Source organism: Parambassis ranga, chromosome 3, assembly GCF_900634625.1.
Source record: "Parambassis ranga chromosome 3, fParRan2.1, whole genome shotgun sequence".
Taxonomy (NCBI): domain Eukaryota; kingdom Metazoa; phylum Chordata; class Actinopteri; family Ambassidae; genus Parambassis; species Parambassis ranga.
In genome coordinates, this window is record NC_041024.1 from 17,038,893 (window position 1) to 17,063,094 (window position 24,202).

The following is a 24,202-nucleotide window of genomic DNA, read 5'->3' on the forward strand; positions in this document are numbered from 1 at the left end:
CGGGTTGAGGCAAAAAAAAAAGAACAAAGCAAGATGAGCCTGCTGAAATATAAAATAAAAGTGTCTCAAAAGAAGCAGGTGTCATGCAAAACATCTCATCTCTCTCTAAATATAAGCTTTTGCACATGCAGTCTTTCTGCTTTCACAGGAACCGGCCTCTAAAAGATCTCACCAGCCTGGTGCTGGTCAAATGTGTGGAGCTGTTGGGTCACTCAGAGCTAGAAAAGACATAGCCGCTAAGTTTGGCAAGGTGTTACGCTGTGGTGTTTGAAGCTTGTGTTCACAGGGTCAGAGTTGAAATGGCTGAGAAAAAATCATTAAAGCAGGCCGCCGAGCAGGTGTTTCTGGTTAAGAAACCCTAAAGAAGAAAGTCCAGCTGTAAAATGTGTTGGGATGTCAAGGCAGTTGGCACCGCACCTGCGTGATTTTTTAAAATGACTTTTTCGACACATGCAGACTCCCAACTTTAAGTACAGTACATGTACTTTATGTTTGAAAAACTACAGCTGCACCTTTAGCTCCATTCTCAACAGGAAATGCTCCCATTCGAGAAACAGGTTCACTGAGTGGCTGCACATGGGGTAATTGATGATAAAGTACTACCTGTACAATAACATTTAAAACATCATTTGGTGTACAATAGGCAATATGAAGACACAAAATTCATAAGGACTCTTCTTAAGTATGTTATAAAATCTGATTTCTATAGTTTGTTTGGAAGGCACACAGAGATTTTCAATCAGCAAATGTTATCAGCTCTTTAAAGAGTGTGCATTCCATAATTAGGAGACATGATATTATCCATACAGTACAGTCTAGGAACACTTTCCAAAGCAGGGCTCATTACTCCATATCAGATAATTGCACATCGATCATTTCTTGGGGAAATGATTCTGATGAGATGTGGTGTGTGTGATAAGACCTGTTTGTTAGACTACGCCATTGAGCGTGTGTTAAGAGCTAAGATCCAAATGTCTGTGATCTCCCAATGCACGGTTGGTGATAAGGCTGTCAGCAGCGAACCGGTGATGACACTATCACGTAGATAGATCTGATGGTTGCCTCACCAGAGGCCATGTCTACAGCTGCTATAGCGCTGCTGTAGGGGCATAATACACAAGGTTAGCTGCATTTGATCCACCATAAAGCAACTGAGATAAGTTGATGGGACGGATATTGAACTGAAAGAGAAAAAGGAATCTTAATTTCAGTGGCAATATGCAAAAGATTAGCATGCTATATTTGGATGGGAGTGATAAAGAGTTAAATAAAAGCCTCTGAAGTGTCAAATAGATCCATCTCAACAATAGCTCGATCCACTTAGCGCACTTATGAGAGGTATGCTATTACCTTACCTTTGTCATCGTGACAGGTATAGCTATAAACAGCGACTGGCGAATGAGTGATCAGGTTCTCGTCGTGGTGCCACCCTACCGCCATTTTTCCCATGCCATAGTATGGCTCCTCTTTGAGTTGGCTCATTGATGTTGGGTCCATATAGTTAAGTAAGGTGACATTAAACTTGACAGGACCGGTGCACACTTGTGGAGGACTGGGATGGGAACAGCCCTGCCCACTTGCATGTTCTTCTTTGTCCTGAATGTGGTAATCTGACAGGCTGTGCTTTAGTTGGGCTACAGGTTTCTCCTGGGCCCCTAGTCCCACAGGTTCAGTTTCTGTGCCACTGATGGCCTTGGCTGCCCAGCTGGGGCACTTTACTTCACTGTGTTCTGAGCTGGCTGCAGCAAGGGTTTCACTTGGTTTGACCTGGGAGGACTCTCCCTCCTCACTGCTGTGTTTAACTTCAGTCTCCCACTCCCCTTCCTGTTTTGACCCGGAGCAGCCTTCTTCACTGTGTTTCGATTCAATGTCCCACTCCTCACTGTGCTTGGACTCTGTGTCCCCCTCTTCGCTTTGTCTGGACTCTGAGTCCCCTCCTTCACTATTCTTGGAGTCTTCACTGTGTTTAGACTCTGTGTCCACCTCTTCACCTTGTTTGGCCTCCGCCTCTCCCTTCTCACATTGTGCGAGCCTGTCACTTTCCTTCAGCTGAGAAACATCGGAGCAGAAAAAGGTGTTAAGCTCCCACAATGCCTTGCAAGCAGCTCTCAAGTCAGCGTCACAGCAATTTTGTCCTTTGACCTCAGCCTCCTCACTGTGCCAGGGAATGGCAAAGAGCCGCGTGTCCAGATAACGATAGGTGTGTCCCGCCTCCCCCAGCAGGGCTCGTGACACAGCAGTGAACACATCTCGATCACGAACACGAACCAGATCCCTCAGGAGGCAGCCCTTCCGTCTGAGAGTGAGCAGAGCAGCCTGCACCCGGGCATGGAGCTCAGCTGGCAGTGAGCATGATCTCCTCAGCACCAGACCAGAATAACTGGAGTCCCACTAGGAAACACAGTTCATCTTTGTCATAATGTGATAACCATGGCAAAAAACATACCAACATTATGAGCAAAGGACACAGAGCAGTACATAACAATAAACGTGTGCCTAGATATCAGTAGCATTATCTGCATATATGGCTGACTGACCAGTTGCTGAAAGCCCCGATTTGAAGGTCCCAGAAAGGGGATCTTCTGGTCTCCCAACTCCTGCAGTAGCCTCCGCCTCTGTGAAACACAGTAAAAGAGTGGTGAGTAGCTGCAGGAACTACAGGTCTTTTTTTTATATACATATATACATACTTTGATGTCTTTTTTAATCCAATTCACTCACACACACAATCGATTGACATAATCTTAATGTGTAGAGCTATATGAGAGGATATGGGGACAAAAATCAAATCATGCAAATATTATCACTGTCCAGTATTAACAGCTTATTCTAATATATGGCTTTTAACAAATGCTGCTTTTAGTCATTTTCATAGGGGTCTCACATTTTTATGATATTGTGAAGGCTGCTGGTGGGTTCCTCACAAACTTATAAAAGTTGCCCTGTGCCATAGAGAGCTCTTCTAATAAAACTGTCATCCTGTAGGATGGATCAAAGTACCTTTAACTGGGCCACATTCCATGCTGACCTGTAAATCCAATGGCAACTGGTATAAAAACTAGATGCCCAAATAAATTTGTTTCTCCGACCTGCCTCTTCTTCTTCTTCTTCTTCTCCTGCCATATGTGTTAACATAATAGAATGCATACACAGTGATCTGTGTGTGAATTGTGGGCTTTACACGTGCACACACAGTCGCTGCAGGGTGCCTCCTCAGCAGGAAGGTGAAATGTCACCGACATGCCACCGTCTTTTAACATCTTTAAAAGTTGTGGATGGCTTGTGTATCAACAAGCAAGTAGGTTTAATAGTTTTAGAAGAACAGGCTGTGTGTATTTTTTGAAGACATTTACAACACAAGTCTCACATTTCTCCTCCACTAATAATGCCAAAGACCTTATGTGGCACGCTGCAGGGAATATGGGAACCGGCTGCCAAAATATGTCCTGAATTTTAGAGTGAAATAAAATGTGCCGTTCATAACATTAGAGTACAAGTATAAAAAGATGTGTGTCCTGACTCATGTAAGGGGTGGAGGGGGGGCAGATCAAAAAAAGGGCAAGCGGTGAAAGAATGTGCATTAAAGACAGACGGGAGGAAAACGGATCCCAATAACAAAGGTGGAAGCAATGGGAGGGCATCTGATCTGAGGCAGTTTGGTGAATTTACCTTTAGGGCTGAATCTTTACCTTAGGCTAAACAATACAACACCTGCTGAAAGTTTTCTTAAAAGATACGCATGAGTGTACAGGCCTTCCAAGTTATTCTGGAACAAACAAAAACAGACCTGCAGACAGTTGGAATCTAAAAAACAAAACAACATGCACTATTCATGGCCAGACTGCATTCAAAGGCTGTTGGAAGAAACTGACAACCTGACACACATTCATTGGTGTCAAATTCTAACTCATGACAGAAGCTGAAGATATCAAGGTGAGGCTCTGGGCTAGTGTTGTATGTGTATGTCTGTGTGTACATCTGTGTGTGCTGCTGTAAGTCTGTAGTGATCCATATTTTGGCATCCATCTATTTTATATGTGTGCACATAAGTAACATCATTGCACTCTCTACTACTCTGCACACAAAAGAGGTTCACATACACACACACGTGCATGCCCTTTCTGAGAAATACGCAGCTAGGGTAGCGAGCATGATGCCTCAACCCCAATCGCACACAACCAGGGCTGTCACACACGTGTCAAATACATCAAGCTACTCAGAAATTCCACAGAAAAAACGAAAGACAAGAAGTTACCGGAGCTCTCTGAAGCAGATGGACTCTCGCAGTATGAGAGAACCACTGTGTCTGTCTTCCTGTCTCTGTGTCCGCACCTGATTCTAGCAGGAAAATCACGAGGTGCAAAGAAAGGTCTGCGTTTCCACTCAGACCCAAGAAACGAGATTACCAATTCCATAATAACACGGATGCTTCACGGTAACCGTGCCAACCGTCTGTGCCGAGTGATATATCTGATGCTTTTTTCTTCTTTTTTTTTAATCTCTCTTTTCCTTGATGGGATTATTCCCTCAGCTGGACTGTTTATCACAGAAAAACATATTAGGTAGAATAGAACTCAATTGGTTTGCTTTGATCTTGGCCTATAAGAGATATCAAACTGTGTACCGTATATTTATTAATTTCATTTATTTCCCAGCTGTGACACTTCAACGGACACTTTCTTCAAAGCAAGCTTCACAGAGTAGATTAATGTCCAGTGCTTAGCTTCAATACCCCAAAATAGCCAGATAACTCCACTGCTGCGGGAATAAAACACACCTCGAGTCTGACTTGTGTCAGCCCCAGAGGGTCCACTGGAAAGTAGATGGGACGACTGTTGACAGAGAATGCAGGTGCTCCAATGGGCTTTTCTAGATTTAGCTGATGCATCATAAACTGCAGATAATAGGTACAGCTTTTAGGAAGATGTGTCAGTGTCACCTGAGGTGAACAAAAGTCCCTGTGTATCTCAGTGGGCAATACATAATTAGTGATCTTAAGTAAAACTGTGTTGAAATTTCTTTTCTCATATATTGCAGTAGCAAGTGAGAAATAATGTATCAGGACACAGATGTCCAACCCACAGAGGGGAGCACCTTGACCAATTTATCAATTAATGAAATGCAATGACCCTTGGATCTCAAAAAAGGCCCCATGCAGCCTCAAGGATGAAGTGATGAGAGATAGCTGTGTTATAGAGCGCTGTGTTTAAATAGCAAGCCATTGGTACTTGTCAGACACCCATTTCAGAACTGGTCCCTTTCTGTAAAAGTGATGGTGAATCAACAGTTTTGACAAGTCAGCTGTAAAACTTCAGATTCAAACAGACTGTCTACCCGTGTACATCAAAGGTGTTTCCGCCTCGGCCCATTTGGCACCGGATTGAAGAATGTTGGGAGCTTGTGTGAAGTGCCACAAGGCAGGGTGTGCCCAGCTTCACCAGAACATTTGTGTTTGTCTGTATGATGCATAGAAAGTTTAAAAGCCTTTTTAGCTTTGAACTGTAAGAAAGTGAAGAAAACATACCCAAGGCAATTTCAGAAAACATCTCAATCATAAACCCAGGGTCCTTTGGCTAAAGGTAGTTTCTAAAAAGGTCTGTTTTTAGGTCCACCTCATCTCCAGAACATTATACTGACTAGAAGACTGACAAGAAAACAGATGCCTACACAAACAAATGGGTCACTGAAAAATAAGAATTTCCAAGGTTACACACACGCACTGAGAGGATGTAACTTTTGTTACAGGCCAGCTTCTTGCCGTTGTACTACTTGTACTGACATAGCATCTAAAAATAAACCCATGCTTCATCCAGTAATAGTTACAATGTAAACTGTTTTCAACTGTTTCTGAGGCTACAAAAAAAAGACATTCAAGCCAAAAAATTAACCATCTCTAAAGCCTGACATTTAGTTTACAGCCACCTTGTGGTATTCATTTATTTTAAGAATACCAGCTTCAAGTCTGTTGACTCAATGTGATAGAAAACTGGATAGACTGGTAAATGGCTAACAGGAATGTGTGGGAGCTGACCTCAGAATGGGGGCATAGGTAATGTGTAATCCTCTTTTTCCACAATCTAGCTCAAACCCAGTCTATAAGTACGAAGTAGACTTTCAGAGCCAACAGCCTGTCAGAAGGATGTTGCCAAAAATATCTAAACCATCTTATAATATGTAAATATTGCTAGAATATCTGTATTATTATATATTATCAGAAAATGCAGCTGCAGCTGACATGTGCAGACTATGAATTGTTAAAAGTAATCTTCAACCCCGTGTAAAAAAATATTTATGGATACTCACTGCCTATTGTGTGTCACTCAGGGTCCAGACTCTGGTCCAACCAGCAGATAATGGATATCCAATAACCAAGCCAAGATTGTTTACATTGATACAGTTCTACTAACAACTTCAAATGAAGTTGTTTCTCTGCATGCACCCAGTGCCCACTTAAAAATAATTAATTTAGTTTTTCTCTGGTTTTGTTTACAATTTGTCATGAAAAACAAATTATGTTTTAAAAAATGTGCCCAGAAATGACTGAAGACAAATGCAATCCCATTAACTACAGCATATTCTTTCAAATCAGTGACGTGAACATCCTGAATATATCGACAGACATATTCAGCATGTGTTCAGTGGAGGTGCACAGGTGGGGTAAGTGATGACAAATGGCAGACAGGCCCGCTCTGGCCTGTTAATTGTTGTTGGAGGCTGAAGGCTGCGTTGTTCATTCCACCTCGCGACAGGTCGGCGGGGGACACAATCATTAATATTAGAACATTTCCATCCATCTACCTGAACAAGAGGCCAGTCATTTAAAAGGCTGGCGCTGGGCAGACCTTTCACGCCCTGTTTATAACACTGATCTAAGCACATTACCAGAGCTGTGGGGGACCACTGCCAGTCATTAATTAGATGCGCACACACACACAGGCACACACAATGTCAACACCTATATGGGCGCACACTCAGTCACGTTTGAAAAATGCCACACGTGTGAGACAAGGTACACACACCCGGTGTAACAATCTAACACCAAAAGTCCTGTCCTATTCTCTCTTTGTAAGCCATCTGTACACTTTCTCACATGCACGCTTACTTAAAGTTTTTCTCTTAGTTATCCCACGGTGCATGTAATTCTGTCAGGTGGAGAGTATGTGTGCACGTGTGTCGGACAGAAGGGGGAAAAAAGTATTGGACCTCATCTGTTTTTTGAACTCTCTCACTCTTCATCTCTCTCACCACACCTGACAGGCTTACAGAAAGACCCAGGTTTCCAGATCAATCATTCAAAAGTATTTACAAATGCACAAAAGCCAGACTCAGACAGGTTGGCACATGGCCACTCTGTTTAAGTGCTTTTCAATGTGTCTGTGGTGTCAACATCTATTTCACACTTATCTACACCTCAAAGGGGGAAAAAAGATGTTTCTGTGACCTTTAGCAAGTGTCAAATCTGGAGAGAAGAAAAAGAGGAAAAGAAGAGAAAGAGACAAGGGGGATTTAAGAGATCTGTCGACGCACGCCTTACATAACCTTTTTTATTTATCCGGGAGAGATTGACTGAGCATGCTCTTTATAAGAAACATACTAGCTCCTTCACACACACAACATCACACAGAGGAGCTGCTCAGTACATCTAAAGATTTCTAGTGGACAATAAAAAGTTTTTCCACAGGAGGTAAAAAGTCTTCTTCAAGGTCATCTTGAATTTCAAACTAGGATTCAAACTAGTAGTCTGCCATCTCACAAAAAATGTCGCATATCTATGAACGATTAGCTAACACCACTGATATGCAAGAGCCATTTTGCCTTAATTGTTAGTTTGCGGCCAGGCCATAATGTTTCCATTAAGATTATGTCGATCGAAAAAAAGCTTTTTAGTTTTCACCTTCAAATTACAACATGCTTTCATGAGGTCAGCTGTTTTCCGTGTGGAATGACTGGTTTTAATGCAGACATAGTCCCTTGGTATTCAGGCTGGGTCCAGTTCAGTAAAGAGTGAGAATAAGAGGAAGGGAGAGGGAGAGGGAGAAGGATGGAGTGAGGAACGAGAGGAAGGACAGCGTTGATTGAAAGACTGTGATTAGCAGTTTTCAGTGGGGCACCAGGGCCACTGAGTTGTTCTAACAGGGTTGTCGCGTCCCGAGGTGCAGTCAAGGAGAAGTCAGTGCTTTAGAAAGCTCCCTTGATTTCCCCATTTCACCGCTCCCTCCCTCTTCCACTCTCACCACCCAGCCACACTTTTCCTGCCCCTCCAAAAAAATCAATATGGCTGTGCAAAGTGCAGTTTGGCCCACAGGGAGGTCCAGCTAGCTGCAGGGGCTGGATGCAGGGCTTACAGTGAGGACAAGAGGTGTCCTCCAGGCCTGTCCCACAGGCAGTGTCAAGGACAGATCTGAGGACCAAAGGATAGAGGCCACTAGATTGCCCTTCCCCTCTCCATCTCGCATTCTTTCTCTTTATTTCTCTCCAGCTTGGCTGGCTCAGCCAGGCAGCAGAGATCAATAATCAGGTGGAGCGTTTAAAATCTCCAGCTCCGGAGACTGGTTCTACGCTCCTCTGAGCCCAGCAGACCGACACATCGCTCAGGGCAGAGCAGCTGGACGGACAGATGAGTGGGCGTACGGTGGTCACACCTGGTCATTGAAAGGTTTGTGATTTGTGACAGTAAACAATTCAATAGCACTTAGCGCTACACAGTGTCTGAAAGGTGTAGAGCCAGACTCTTCACACACACTGTCATTGTCTCAACATTTCACAGATCAGTAAGATTCAGGCAGGTCAGGCAGCTTTATAGACCAACACACCCTAGTGTTGTATCTCTCTCTAGGGCAGCAGATACAGTACTCCAGCCACTATATGTTATAGAATAAAGCCTCAAACACTGCTTCAAAAAAAATCTGGCATGTACTATCATTGTCAACAGCACTGTTCCTCATTTCCATACAGTAGGCTTGACAAAGAAGCCTGTACATGATGTGGATGAAGTGTGCAAGGAGGATTTCAGTCCTGCCGCATGTCTCCATGTGTGAGTGACTGATCACAGTAGAAGTGGCTTGTGTCTCTAATCCAGTACCACTGTTAGACAGAGCAAAGACCCGGCTCTGTGTACAGCAGCATGGGCTGATCAAAACCCATCCTGTGACAAGCAACCTCTTCAAATGACGATGATTTCCCAGCTCTGTGTCCTTTCGGCTCCATATTAGATCATCTTCTGACACCACCGAGTCTGGTGCTTCATCTGGGATAAAGATGATGTGCAATCCGACCCAAGGGGCTGCGAGTCAAGGGTAAACGAGGGGCTAAGACAGGGGTTCTGTGCCTGATTGTGTGACAGCTGTGACAATTATCGTGTGGTATATTATAACCTTATGCTAAACATAAGATATGATACAGAATGTTGCTTGACGAAAGCCTTCAAAGATATTTCACCGGTATGTGTCACATTCACACACAATGCATAAAATAAGGTATTTTAAAGGCTAAGAAAATCTCACAGAACACATCACAAATAAAAAGCATCGCTTTAATTCTACCAAGAACAGGCCTGTCTGTCAACGGTATCATGTTTTCATGTACAGAGTACTAACCTTCTGAATTATCTGTTGACCTAATTGCATATTGTGTTATTGACAAGCTTGTGTAGTGGCCTAAGTTGAAATCCTGACAATCACCTAAGCCACTAGAAAAACATATGGCTCAAAACAGATGTGGACCGAACATCTAGGACAGGTCTAAATCTATGACCCAGATAAACTGGCATTATGATGTGGCACCAGATTAATATTGAATGAAATGATGAATATCATTTGTGGTTGTTTACATGACAGTCAGTCTGTCTTCCTGAAACCTTGAGGCAAATAAGTTTGCTATAATGGCATTAGCAAAATCTTGAGGTATAGCAGGCAGCACTTGTCTTGCTTGAGAAGCCACCTCATTTCTTTATTTATTTTTCTTTCACTCATTCTGAACAAAGGCAAATATTCTACCAGGAATTGAATAGCTTAATCCTCTTTTCACTCTTCCTAGTAGCCTGAATGGTGACAGATTAACATCCTCGAGGTTTACAAACCCAGCCATTTGAAAATGTAATTGCTGATGCCACACTGCATGCATGTATTTAAGTTAAGGGTTAATATTAAAGCTACAAACACACAAATGAACCTGAGTTGGGAGGGATGTAGGCAGGTTGGGCCAGACTCAAGTCACTGAAGCCCTGTCACGTATGTATCAAGCTGTCCCAAACCTTCACTAGGCGCCACAGTTACTGTTCAGTTCTGCTAATTATTACAGCCAATCAGAGAGGTTAACGGGGCGGAGCCTGGCCAGACCATGTTCCGGGGCATTTAACAGCAGGCTGGAATGGAGGTGAATGCATTACACACTGCCCTCATCCAATAAAAATAAAACACCCTGACATCTGAGGTGTACTTAGCGCAGAGGGGAGGGAGGAAGTGAAGGAGGCAAGAAAATGGGGAGGAAGAAGAGGGTGGTGGAGGGAAGGGGAGAGAGCATCTGATAACACGATGTCCAAGTGCCACCTAGTGACAACTTTCCAGCTTGTCTGATCTTCTAGGTTTCAGAGCATCAGGGGTGAGGGGTGAAGAAATGAAGCAATCATGGGCAAGGGGATTCGATATCACAAGCAAATTAAAATAGTTCTTTTAAGGATATCTCATTGAGAACCACTCATTTTGAAAAAACTATTTTAACCCTCATGCGTTGTTCGGGACATTTTTGTCCTCTGAGAGAAATTTTTCTGTTTATTTTGGCCATAACTTTGTCAATATGTGGACAAATTGAATCATTTTTCCTCAATAAGCTTAATTTTACATAAATTTTGTTAATATGATTTTAAAATTTTTCATAGGTCAACGGTACACTGTGGGCAAATTTTACCCCCTAATGTGTTGTTCGGGGACAAAAACGTCCCCTAACTTTAACGGTTTTAAAAATATATTAGATAAATATTTTTTTGAAATTTTTTTGCATAGACCTTTTAATTAACTTCAGTTCTAATCAACAGTAGTGAAAAAATCATTTTCCCCCAGGATTTTAACCCTTTAATCACCAATTTTATAAGGGGTGGTGCTGAAAATTGAAAAAAAAACACACAAAATGGCTCATTTTTAATAGAAAAGGTGAATGTGGACTGGATTCTTTTTAACCTTTATTATAGTCTTGGTCATGTCAAACATCAGTAAAAAAATTGACTTTATTGCATTATTAGTTTTTGCACAGCACTGGATTTTCTTTTTTTCTCCCATTTTGTCCCATAGACTTATAAACACACTTTTTTTGACTGCACAGCCATGGCACTAAATAATCATGCATTCTTGATTGTTGGTGGTTTACCCTGTTGGTAGGAGGTAACATTTGTGATTTTTACAGTTAACAACTTAATTACCATATTAACCCTTTACCTGCAGGCCTGTGCTCATGTACTGTAGTTTCTGGCTTAAGTATATGGAGTTATAGGGAGTATTTTAGCACATAATTGTGTGTCTACACACTGTGTGTGTATGTTAGAGAGGAAGAGAGCCATTTGCACACTGTCAGGGAAGGAAAGTCAGGAAAATAAAGTTACTAAGTAAGTGAAGTGTACCTAATTCAGACGTACAACGGCAATGCATAAGCATGTAAAATGAAAACATCCAGGAGTTCTGGCGTCTGAAGTTGTGGATGGGTAAAATAGCTGTTTTTTTTTTTTTTTTAGCTTTCGGAAAACACGTCCTCCAGTAGAGTGACTTTACTTTTAGGTTAGTGTCTCAGTTGAGATCACTGAATTAGTCTAAGTGAGGTCTAAGTGCCCCTTTTCCATGGTGTGTTGCGCTCCACACGACCATACGTACATGTGCATGTTACTAAATAGACACCATAGATAGATAACTTGATAACATAATAAATAATCATTGACTAACCAAATCTAATCTACAGTTTAGTCCCCTACTAAAATTAGTATTAAAAGTAGTTTAGTAAAGTAAAGTAAAGTAAATTTGTTGCAGCCCTAAAAGTAAGTGCCGACCCTTTGATGCTGAGAGGTTCAGACTAAACAAAACAAAAACACTAGTGGACTTGCATGCATCCTCCTGGTCATTTAATGGTGACAAGAGCAGCAAGCAGCATGAAGAGAGGATTCACCTGTGCATGAGTGAAGGATTCACTTGTGAACGAATGAAGGATTCGCTTGTGAACAAGTGACGGATCTACTTGTGCAGCCTTCACAGCTTCACAGCCTGGCCCTTCATAGAGCCAGGCTGCACAATCATTTCCAGAGATTGTGCACAAGTGAATCCTCTCTTCATGTTGCTTTCTGCTCTTCTCACCATCAAATGACCACAAGGTCACATGTAAGACCACTTGCCTTTTTGTTTTGTTTAGTCTGCACCTGTAGACATCAAAGGGCCACACGTGCATAGCAACACTTTCTTTGTTTTTGTTTACTATGAAGACTCTGTGGTTGTGTGTACTCACAGACAACAAGATCAGTGTGCAAATGGCTCTCTTCCTCTCTAACATACACACACAGTGTGTAGACACACAATTATGTGCTAAAATACTCCCTATAACTCCATATACAAGCCAGAAACTACACTACATGAGCACAGGCCTGCAGGTAAAGGGTTAATATGGTAATTAAGTTGTTAACTGTAAAAATCACAAATTTTACCTCCTACCAACAGGGTAAACCACCAACAATCAAGAATGCATGATTATTTAGTGCCATGGCTGTGCAGTCAAAAAAAGTGTGTTTATAATGTAAGTCTATGGGACAAAATGGGAGAAAAAAAGAAAATCCAGTGCTGTGCAAAAACTAATAATGCAATAAAGTCAATTTTTTTACTGATGTTTGACATGACCAAGACTGTAATAAAGGTTCAAAAGAATCCAGTCCACATTCACCTTTTCTATTAAAAATGAGCCATTTTGTGTGTTTTTTTTTCAATTTTCAGCACCACCCCTTATAAAATTGGTGATTAAAGGGTTAAAATCCTGGGGGAAAATGATTTTTTCACTACTGTTGATTAGAACTGAAGTTAATTAAAAGGTCTATGCAAAAAAATTTCAAAAAAATATTTATCTAATATATTTTTAAAACCGTTAAAGTTAGGGGACGTTTTTGTCCCCGAACAACACATTAGGGTAGTGTTTGCGAACAATGCATAAGGGTTAAAACATGTCAAGTAAAAATATTCAAATGAAATCATAAATAAGTACATATTTTAATTAAACTATTTTCATTTCCAAAATCAATTAAGCAATATTTTTATTTGCCTTCCACAGATGACCTCACTATCTGTACAGTTTAGGGAGCAGGCCTGTAACACTGTGCTGGTAGGCCCATGGCCCTGGGCTCCTAGGTCCCCTCCCCTCATTAGCCCAGGTATAAATCACACTCTGCTGGTGCCCAGAGGTGAGAGAGATGAGAGTGGAGGTAAGCTTGAAATAATGCTTATGTCACGGTAGGTCAGCCCTCCATTATAGCCGTTTCAAAAACTATTAATCTTGCTTGTAGTCAGTGGCCTAGAAATAATTACTTCATCTAACCCATGTAATACAGCATGACCAGCAGTCGAGCCTGGTCAATTTGAGACTGGGGAGGCTGGATGGGGTGGGGGGTGATTGTGGAAAGAGAGAGACAGAGAGAGTGATCCGAGAGAGAGAGAGAGAGGGAAAGAGCCACAAATTACCAGGACCTGTCTTCTGCTATTGGGTGACTGATGTCCTCCTCACTTCAGCTGTGGCCTTTTACACTCTTAACACTGATTTAGATAGATACACACACATGCATGCCTTAAAAGGCAGATTATGTACGACCACACATACAGCATGTGTACACATTAGCGCACGATTAAATACGTGCCTATATGACACATGCACATAAAATAATTTGAATTATCTTACACTGCTAATAGTAAACAACTATATACTGTAGGAAAAAGTGGTATTTTTTCCATGTAATTGCCATAAATCTGTAGTGCCAAATGCTTTGTTATTTGAAAAACAGCACAAAATGGCAGTACATGGGGATTATTTCATTGATAATATACAAATATGTCATTCTGAATTACATTATGTTAAATTATGCTGCTAAAATATGTTAATTTGTTTGGAGCATTTCTACAAAGGGCATGATATGCATTTGCACATGCAATCCCTCACTGCTATGGTTCCACAACTGCAGATAAAATCACCTGTCTCCCTGGCAGAGGAACAATCCACCTCCCTAACATCATGGCAGATATAAACACAATAAAGGTGGCTATTGGAGAAACCCACACCGAGAGTAAACAGATGAGCTAGTGCAAACTCAGCCTCCATAAACGTCACAGGAAGTATGTATGGAGTGACATAAATAAATGCAGCCCTCCAGTGGCTGTCACAGCTGGCATTGCAGGTGCAAATTTAATTAGTCAAGGTGAAGTCTCCCTTGTTGTCTGAGAAGGGAGGGGGTCCTCGCCATGCACAACTGTAAACATGCGCTATATCCTAATCAGGTGTCACCGCTGCGTTTGATCAGCCCGCGAAAACTTGTCACGAATCCCCAGCAGAGAGTGGGCCGACGGGGAGAACAAAGGAGAAGAGCTGTCATAAAAGAAGAGGGTGGTGGTGGTGATGGCAGTGGCTGTGGATGAAGAGAGTTTGCCCATTAGCGGTCTCTGTCGCCTACCTCTCTCCCACTCCCCGTAACGTCTCTGCTGTTCTAGTTTTCTTTCTTCCTCCATGTGGCTACCTGCAGTACACACCATACTGCATCCCCCTGCATCTCCTGAAAATTCCAACCACAGATGTCACACTCATGCTTCACAACCACGAACAAAGCCCCCCAAAGAATACCCCAAAGTAACACAGTACTTTTGTTTACCTCCCAAAGAAGCACATGTGTAAAGAGAAACAAGCTGTGCTCATTTTGTTTTTATCAAGCAACATTTTAAACAGTTGGGTCCTCCTGAAAATATTGAAAAACTACACTTAGACATGCTATTCTCCTTCTGCTCGGAAGCTCCAGGCTGCAATGAGGCAGTGCAGGAACACATACACCACTGGATACTGTTTACCTTTCAGTTTGGAAGATATTGAATACATTAGCCGATTGAACCTCATAAGAAACACAGGCGAGTGACAAGGCCCAATCGTCTTTGCGACTACCATGGTAACTGAGATTACAGGCTAACAAAGAGCAGACAGGGGGAAAAAATATTTAAAACCCGAATAGTGATACATAAATTAATTAAAGGACAAAAAAACAAGTGGAGAATTAAAGTTGGAACATCTGTCAGCGACTTAGCTTCCTAACGTAATACCAGTGTTAGAACATTTATACCCTTGAAGTTAATGATCCCCTCTTTAATTGACAGTCAAGGAAAACTGGCTGCGGCAGCATCCTGCCGAGACACCGATAAGAGCCCCCCTCCCCCTCCCAAAAATAAAATAATAAAAAAAAAACAGTTTAAAGAACCTTGGCACTAATCCCTATTGTCATCCCAGCGCAGCAGAAGGACTTACAAACACAGATAACTCCGCTGAAGCTGTCTATTTCTCAGGAGTTATGGGGACAGCCGAGCCGCAGCGCGCCTCAAATCAGTCACTCAGATTAGCCCAATCCCTCTGTGCTGTCAGTCAGCCGAGACACTCGCTTGTCACCGCATTTACATGAGTCCATCTCATGTGACAATGCCCCCTATATATGACAATGGCTGCGAGGAAAGGGGTCCACTCGCTCACAGATAGTGGATGTACAGTATGGCAGACAGGCTGTTGTTGGATTAAGCTCATGGCGTGCGCAGTGCTCATGTCTTCGCTGACACTCCAACAACAAGTTTAAGGAGTCTTAACCATTTGCTTTTTTCCATAGTAGGGAGAATGTGGGAGATGTGTGTCAGATGAAACACACATACTGTACACCTACTATGACAAATACTGATTCACACACACTGGGATAAACTTCAAATAACTTGAAAATACAGAATGACTGCATGAAAATCGAAAGCTTACCTTGTGTGTCTCCCCCAAAGTTTACTTTGAGGCTGACTTTAATCCACCTACTTCACTTAACATGATAAGGCATAAATAACAAAGGAGGAAAAACAACCTAACACTAACTATTTGCTAAAACATAAGGCTCAGTCTCATCTTGAATAAACACAGATGATGGAGGTTAAAAGCCCACCCTAAAACAAATCTTTGAAAAACAAACTGGATACAGCAAAAACTTTAGGATGTCAAATAAATATTACTTTAGTACGCACTTTTAAATAAATGTGTGCATCAAGGCACCTGAGAGCTCGCAGTGTGCTGACTGCTTTTTATGCTTCTGTGGCTCACTCCACTTCAGACAGTCCTCGAAACAAATGACAGTGGATGCCCTCTACATAACAGGGCCAGGGCCAGCATGACACAGGGGTTGACAACTGAACCCTCAAACTCTCTAACCCCTACCCCTGCCATGGCGCACGCACACACACACACACGCGCACACATATACACACAGCCCCGAAAACAGCCCTGACATGACCGCTCGGCAGCCCTTCCTAACCCCTCCTTGTGTTTTTTCTCTCTCCATCTCACTGGAGACAACCCTCAATTCAGGACCGTTTTAGCCAGGCAAGTGGATGTGACCCGCTGCCCCCCAGTCAGGCTCATCTGAATAAACAGAGCTGAAGAAACAGGCAGAGGAGGGAAAATATGCCTACATTATGATAGGAAGTGAAAGGATGGGATTCAGCCAAGGGGCTCCTTTCTTTATGCACGTTTGATCAAGTGCTTGACAGCATCGGTGGATGGAATTACGGACTGCTGAACAAAAAGTTGTGGTGTGGGTGTAAGAGATGTGGAATTGTGTGTGTTTGTGTGTGCAGTTCAGTCTGGACAGCTGGATTTCCGAGGCCTGACAGTGTTAGGCTTGTGACAAGCCTGCCGCACCACACCACCACCACATACAAAGCGCAAGCCGCCTACTAGCCTTCGCAGTCCATCACTCGGGACGGCAGAAAGAAGCGCCGTGAGAAGAGGTCAGACGTGGAGGAAAGAGGGAGGGAGGAGTGAGGAGAAGAAGATGAGGAGTCTGAGGAAGGAGGGAGGATTGGTCAGGGGTTAAGTGTAAAGAAGACAGCGATGAAAGGCAACTGTCATGCACCAGTGCTCGCCCAGGAGCACCTGTCTCCAGAAGAACATGCAAAGTGTGCCGGTCACGTCCTGACAATACCCCCACTTTTTCTACACACATACAAGCTCTCAGGAAAGGGCTGATGCTTCACCATTGGAAAGGCATCGCCTGTCTGACAGCATGCCAGTCAAGCTGTCGTTGGCTCCTTCGCATATGCAAGGAAAAGTTAGACTGATGAAGAAAAAACACACAGGGGCTCAGAGAAAGAATCACTGAGACATGAACAGACCACCTGAAGTGAGCAGACACTTCTCAAAGACTTGATGCAGAGTAAGTGCTGGAACGAGCAATACAAAAAGCTCCATAGAGCAAATCTAGGATAACCAGCCCACCTACTACAGCCTGGATGCAGGTGAGAACTACAAGATCATTTTTTCAAAATGATTTTAAGTATTCTATCATACCTCCTGTATAGTAACGCATAATAATAAACTATAACACAACATTGCTTATTTCTACAAATATTATTTTTACAAATGTATTTTGTTAATAGCAGTCGACAGAGTAGTCCAAGTGTGCCTCCAGCTGGTCAGGCTAATAGCAATCTTAAAGTCTGGCTTTAGCTAGACAGGAGGCATTTCCTACATATGAACTTGTACAAAGAAATGAGCCAAATGCCAGGTATTTTAACACACTTTCATTGCTCACATTTATGGAAAAGAACTTATGATGTACAAATTAACAGTTACTATTTACAGCCCCTTGTGAACCTGGACTCCTGCAGCTTTTGTGAATGAAGGGTTTTGGACTTTCCATTGAAACCAGATGTGGAACAACACTGTAGCAGTAGGCACTTTTACTTTATTGGAAAGGTGAGTCATTGCAGGGCAAAATAAATTCACAAATAAACAGCATGAATACTGCTATGTCCTGTGCAGGTGGCACTGCATGGTACAATCATTTTTATTGGCCTGAGCTAAAATGAGCAAAAACCAGTTCACATAGGCTGTGTTTTGTAATTCACGATTCTTAGTGACATTTTTCTACTAAATAAAGCAAACAATTATACAATCCTATCATTTGCATCTGGCACTGTTCTCTCAGCATTTTTACACTAGCCTCAGCAAACACAGTGAACAGAATGTAACCACACAAAAACATTCATTCAAAGATGCACACAAACTATATACCTAATGCTTCCACCCATCAGCCTACACAAAACCCAACACACAGTGCACATTGAAATACACACACACCGCCAGAATGCCAAACAAATGGAGAAGAAAAATAACGACTCCTTGGATCATAGCCTCGAGCGGCTAATGAACCCCCAGGAGGCTCTAGCCTCGGTGTACGAGGTGAGAGGGTCAGTCCCATGTTTATTCAGCACCAGGCCAATGAGCCACCACCATCTATTGATTGAACTGATTATTCTATGTCTCTCTTGTGACGGGACACATGCATGACAGATGAACCCTGCTTGGGCAGGTCACACTCGATGTAATCTCATTGAATCTGACGGCTGATCTAGTCGGCCAGTTAGCATGATCCACGCTGCAGCCTTGTTTGTGATACGTTGACATCTGTGGCTAATGCCTCAACACTAATATGAGGTGCTCAGTAGGGGCTGTCAGACACGTAACCTGTCAAAGACTGTTTGGACAATCCTAATGTAACTGCTTCCACAAGAGAAAATCATGTGAGGGGTACATGCTAAAGAAAGCATAGCAATCGTTATTGGTATTTATAGTGGCGATTCTCTATTTTTAAACAGTCGTGTTATCATGTTAAAAGAGGGCTACTACTCTATAGAGAAACAAACAAATACATAAAATTGCATTGGAATAAAAGATCTTTTATGCTACTTCATATCTTGTATCAACTTGTCTGTAATAACAAACCTGTAATAGGTGAACAGATAGCAAGGAATGTTCAGTAAGATCACAGGTGGTCATCCAAATATGGGAATCTGTGCAAGTCATCTTAACCACACACACTGACACAGAAAAAGGCAGGGCCATAAAGTAAGTATGCACACCTAAAGGCCTTATATTCATCACAGAAAAAGCCTATTAAGTTGATAATAAAATATAAGCAGGAGAAACAACCTGAATCCTTCACCATTCGCCACTCACTATGATACATAATCAGTGACAATAGATAAATAAATAAAAGTATAAATAAAAAAAAGCAACACTTGAACTGCCCCACCACACTCACTGAAGCTGATTCACTGCAGTAACAACATCTTTGCAACAGTTTTAATCTGTAGGCTTGAATATATTTCAAATTGACCCAACCAAACTGATGTGTAAACATCGCAGTCCAAATATGAGTAAAGATCAAACAGGCAAGACAAGGTAAAGACATGTCGAAGCAAACTAATCAGCCCCTCAAATGCACACGAAGCCGATCAATGAAAGACCTGAGGCCTCGTGCCTGCACTATATTACACACCAAAACTTCATATTCACTCATTGATTTTACTTTTCAGAATAGTATATCATTGAACTCCAATGGGAGCAAAATATGGAGGCCAGGGCTAAGGTCAACTCTCACATGGACGCCTGGACGGATGTTGGCACAATATTGATGGCGTGTGCACAAAGAAATGACTAAATATGTGAATCAATAACTAGTTTCCCTAGCTACGACAGGGGTTTCCAGATGGAAATATATAAATACTTCTTTATGGCTGCTGGAGTAGCACTAACGAACAATGCTAAATGCCCCCCTTAAGGTAAACTCTTTGATTAGCTGAGGCCAGAGGTGACAAGAGGGGTCTACCAATAGTAGGATGCCACACTTCCAATGGCCTAAGAACACTAATGTACACAGGGGCCTAGTAAATGGACCAAGCATGTGACAGGTCACAAGCCCATGGCAAAGAGCCCTGACCCTTCTATTCATTTGTAATGATGATGGGCCCTTCGCTACATCAATTTCCCCCATGTTCAAGTACTACATAACATGAATAATATAGGAAGTCTTTTTCCTCATTTAGGTTGTAATCAGAACGGGAACGGAGTGATTCTGAGTAGGCATAAATAAAATGAATGAATAAGAGCACCTTGTAATCAAATCAGGCCAACGCATCCTGCTGCTGCTGCTGCTGATGGCAGAAGAGCTGCCTGTTCTTATTTACAGCACAATACAATTACTAAAAACAACACCCAACCTTACAGCCTCCCTCTGCTCCGTAGTGGTCAACGGGGCCATAAAGGGGAGGAACCACATCATTGCCTGCTCCTTAATTAAATGAAAGCTGTTAGGATTATTTGCCTCCTTTTTTTAACACATTGAACTAACCAGCCCACCGTTGAAGACCTCCCAGATGCCATCCCTCTTTGGCCCTAAATCATGATTGGGGAAACGGCCCAGTGGGTCCCTGCTGGACATGCAGCAGCCGCCCAGCGGCTAGGCCAGCGCAGGGCATGCACAAGATCGACACCTAGCCAGCGATAAGTAATTCTGTAGAGGATTAGCAGCATGATAGCCTGATCAATACTGTGTGCTCAGGCCATTAGGAATGCAGTGAGGAAATGACCCCCTCTGGTAATAAAGCAGGGCATCTGGGTTCTCCTTCATTTGCCAGCTCCATTAGTGTAATGGTATCATTATCTGCCACAGCCGTATTTTTCTGAACCCTGGCTTTTCCACAGTTCAACTGGCGGGGGTCTGATGAAGCTGAGAGAGCCCCCATGCAGAGTGTTCCCCTTTCTACCATTCTACACAGAGCCTAGGTGTAAATCTAGCTCTGTTGGAGCTTATGTGCAACCCTGCCTTAGGTATCCATACCCATGTTTTATGTCAGCACCTAACACTATTTTTCCATTATTGGCTCATTAATAGAGTAAGCAGCATGTAGCGTGGGTTTAGAGGGAGAAAAAGATGGCCGGCAGAGCGCAAAGCTGCTGAATGTGCTGAATCTGACACCCGCATCTTGCTAAAACACCAGACTTGACATGACAGGACGTCGGCATTAGTTGCCATAAATCGTTTCCTTTACACTAATTCACCAGCTAACATTTTGTGGGGGAGAATTGATTAACCATGTCTGGATGTGTGGCCACATAATCAGCTTTTACCTCACTAGTTGTTAATTTAACAGATCCGCCAAGGGAAACACAAACCATTTTAATGAGTGTTTAGAAATTAAATACCCTAAACAGCTTGCAGTAGGTGCCACAACCAGAGCAAACCAATGAGGCTGAACTAAGCAATGGGATGGGCCAAGCCCAGGACCTCACAACATCTGGTGACCCTGTGTGATCATTACTTAGCCTGACGCTCACACACACACTTCCTGTTTCGACACAGCACTTTATACTTGTCATCACTGTCCAAATGGCGAGCCTGCATCAAAGACAACATTACAACATCGGGTTAAGAGACAGGGTCAGTGCCGGTTTCACACTTGCCAGGGCATGAGTGGAAATTCATCCTGTGATGACAATACTGATAAGACGTAATAAAATGGGTTCAATGAGGGTACAAGGCAGATTGATTGTCATTATATGCATTTCTTCCTTATTTAAACACCAAAACTTGTAGTGTTCTGCATGCTCTGATGCAGAGAAAAGTACAAAGAATGATTTAAAGAGAGAAGTAAAATAACTGAATTGATGTGATGATGTGTTTGGCATTTAGACCAATATCTAAGTGCACCAGTGTTGTGTTTAACTAAAAGTAGACTGCATATACAGACTATGGCATCCCATCTGTCTAAGCTATACTAACGTTGTTGCGCTGAGATTGTCTGATTAGAGTGTGCATTCACGTTAGGACTCAGCCGCAGGGGTGGCTGGTTCTGTTGGTGCTTGTGTTTTGTTTTTTTCTTTCAGGAGCACCAGGGACTGCTGCGGGTGCAGGGCAGGGAATTAGAGCTGAGGGAAATCACCTGTGCCACTAACTCCACCTGTCACTGTACCTCCGATTGCCTGGCCGCATTTAAGGACTCTTCCTGCTCTGTGTGTTGTGAGCCTATGTGTGGACCCTCTTTTGAAACGACACTCCGCCTGGACTTAACAATTCATTTGCCACTAACCTGTCACTGCTTGCATTCCATAACTCAGAATGACAGTGCAGGCATCATGGTGCATCTCTCACTCTGTACACTATTACAAAAAGACTTACTAATAAAGATGACCCTAATATGCAAGGTATTAGTTAACATGATCATTACACAACTGCTGATATAACAAAAACTGGCCAAAATGCATGAAGTTCTTTCTTCGGCTGCTCTACGGTCATTCAGGCATTTTGCAATTACAATTCCTCTTGCTCATCCTTTTATTTATCTAAAGAGAAAGGAAGCTAAGCCATTAGGTCTGTGCAGTGCTGCCTCACTGCCTGAGGGCCAGCTGGAATGAGTTCTCTCTGAGCCGCTCATCTGGCCGCCACGGCTGCTTTCATAAACAGGAGGAACCACGTCCTACATAGTTTCACTGCTGTCTAACATGATCCAAACACATGTGCCACAGAAGACAGCATCCAAGTCAGGAGATAGGAGGAGAAACAGACAGACAGAGAGAGAGAGGTGGCTATAGGTGAAAGATTCCAGGATGCCTTGGGTACAGCAGAGCTGATTCCTTCACAGGTCAATCAACAGTTGGTCTTCACAGGTTATAAACACAAGTTCTCCTAATGTGACAATCATTGCAGTCTTACTCCTGATCAGGCTCCACAGCAGGCAAATAAGCAGAATGTAAGTACATAAATACACACATCAGCCAAGTCATCATTTGCTCTGCACGTCAGAGCACAAGCTATTATCCACTGTATCCGTAGTAACCCTGAAGCAGCTGTACACTGCCTGGCAGCTTGCCAGATCTCAGATCCACTACACACTAACTTTACCTTTTGTTTTTACTGTTGCACTGAGCTGATTTGTAGCTGCTACACAAACAGCCACTAGGTCACTGTTTATTGTTCCTACAAAGACAACGTCCTGCATAATGTAATAACCCTGTCCAAAGTTTGCTTCTAAATGTTATTTGTAAACATAAATAGTTGTGACTTTTACTATTTGCTTACAATTACAGTCCCTGCTGTAATTATTATCGCATTTCCTTTTAATGTGGTATGTTGCTAAGAGGTAATTCTGCGACCTACAGCTTCTCATCAGCAGTGCATCTACGCGATAAAACACCATTTTTAATGCAACTGTAATTCTTCATTGTGGTAGACTGGGGGAAAAAATGGAAAACACAATAAAGGAAACAGGCAAGGTGAGGTATGCGCTGACATTCGCGGCTTCCTAGCCTTCAAAATGCAGCCAGCAGCAGCACATAAGGAGCATTAGATATTCAACCAGCGACAGGGCTTAGAAATATGCCAGACCTAACGGAGAAAAACGCTATCAATACCTTTCTTCTCTTCTCCCCCTCACTGTCACCCGATCTTTTCATGTTCCTGGAGTTGTGTTTACACTGCCTCGCTTTCATTAGAGGCGACGTTGGTTGTTGTAGTACACAAGTAAACGGCATCTCAAGCCTTTCTCCCCTTACAAACACCGCACACAGGTGCAGCTGCTGGTTTATTTTCAGTGGCAGTTGTACTGTCACAATTTTCGGAGTAAAATGTTTTTATGGGGGGAGGTTCACGAAGGAGATGGTACAAGCGTATTGCTAAGAACTACAAATCCCAGTGACAACTTGTGCTCGCACCGGAAGTAGCTTGAGCACGCTCTAAATGTTGCGCTGCGCAGGTGCAGCGCAGGTACAGATTTACACGTTGCAGATTAGCCTGTCAGCATGGATTGAAATCAGTGATTTTACAGCTGTAGTCCAAAATGGCTGTAACATCAAAAATATACATAATATAGGCTATTTTAACAGTAAGAGCAACAACCTATTTGTTGTTATTAGTAGCCTATTATTATTGGATGTTTTAAACATTTAAGTCTGCAGGGTTTTTTTTTTTTAAATGTGCTGTCTTCATCATTCCATATGCTTCCCCCTGTTTTTGTAAATCAAAAGCAGTGCCACTTTGATCCTCCATACGTGTAAAAATAGCAATCATGCTTTGAGTGAGCTCCAGTTCAAGTCCCGCCAACCTTCTATCAACTCTTGCATGTATTTCAAACCC

At 42.6% G+C, this 24,202-nt stretch overlaps 1 protein-coding gene across 4 annotated transcripts in view; it reads right to left on the bottom strand.

Moving 5' to 3' along the window:
* Nucleotides 1-23,605, bottom strand: part of fto (FTO alpha-ketoglutarate dependent dioxygenase) — a 110,917-nt gene extending 87,312 nt beyond the window's left edge. For 3 of the 4 annotated variants that reach the window (XM_028402442.1, XM_028402443.1, XM_028402445.1), the window contains exons 1-3: nucleotides 23,482-23,605; nucleotides 2,538-2,615; nucleotides 1,356-2,391 (exon numbers count right to left, since the gene is read on the bottom strand). In XM_028402442.1, coding sequence (XP_028258243.1) covers nucleotides 1,356-2,391; nucleotides 2,538-2,615; nucleotides 23,482-23,601 — 1,234 coding nt within the window. In that variant the 5' untranslated portion in view covers nucleotides 23,602-23,605. The remainder of the gene's footprint in view (nucleotides 1-1,355; nucleotides 2,392-2,537; nucleotides 2,616-23,481) is intronic. The other variant, XM_028402444.1, reaches the window with a different exon arrangement.
* Between the last annotated feature and the right edge of the window lie 597 nt (nucleotides 23,606-24,202).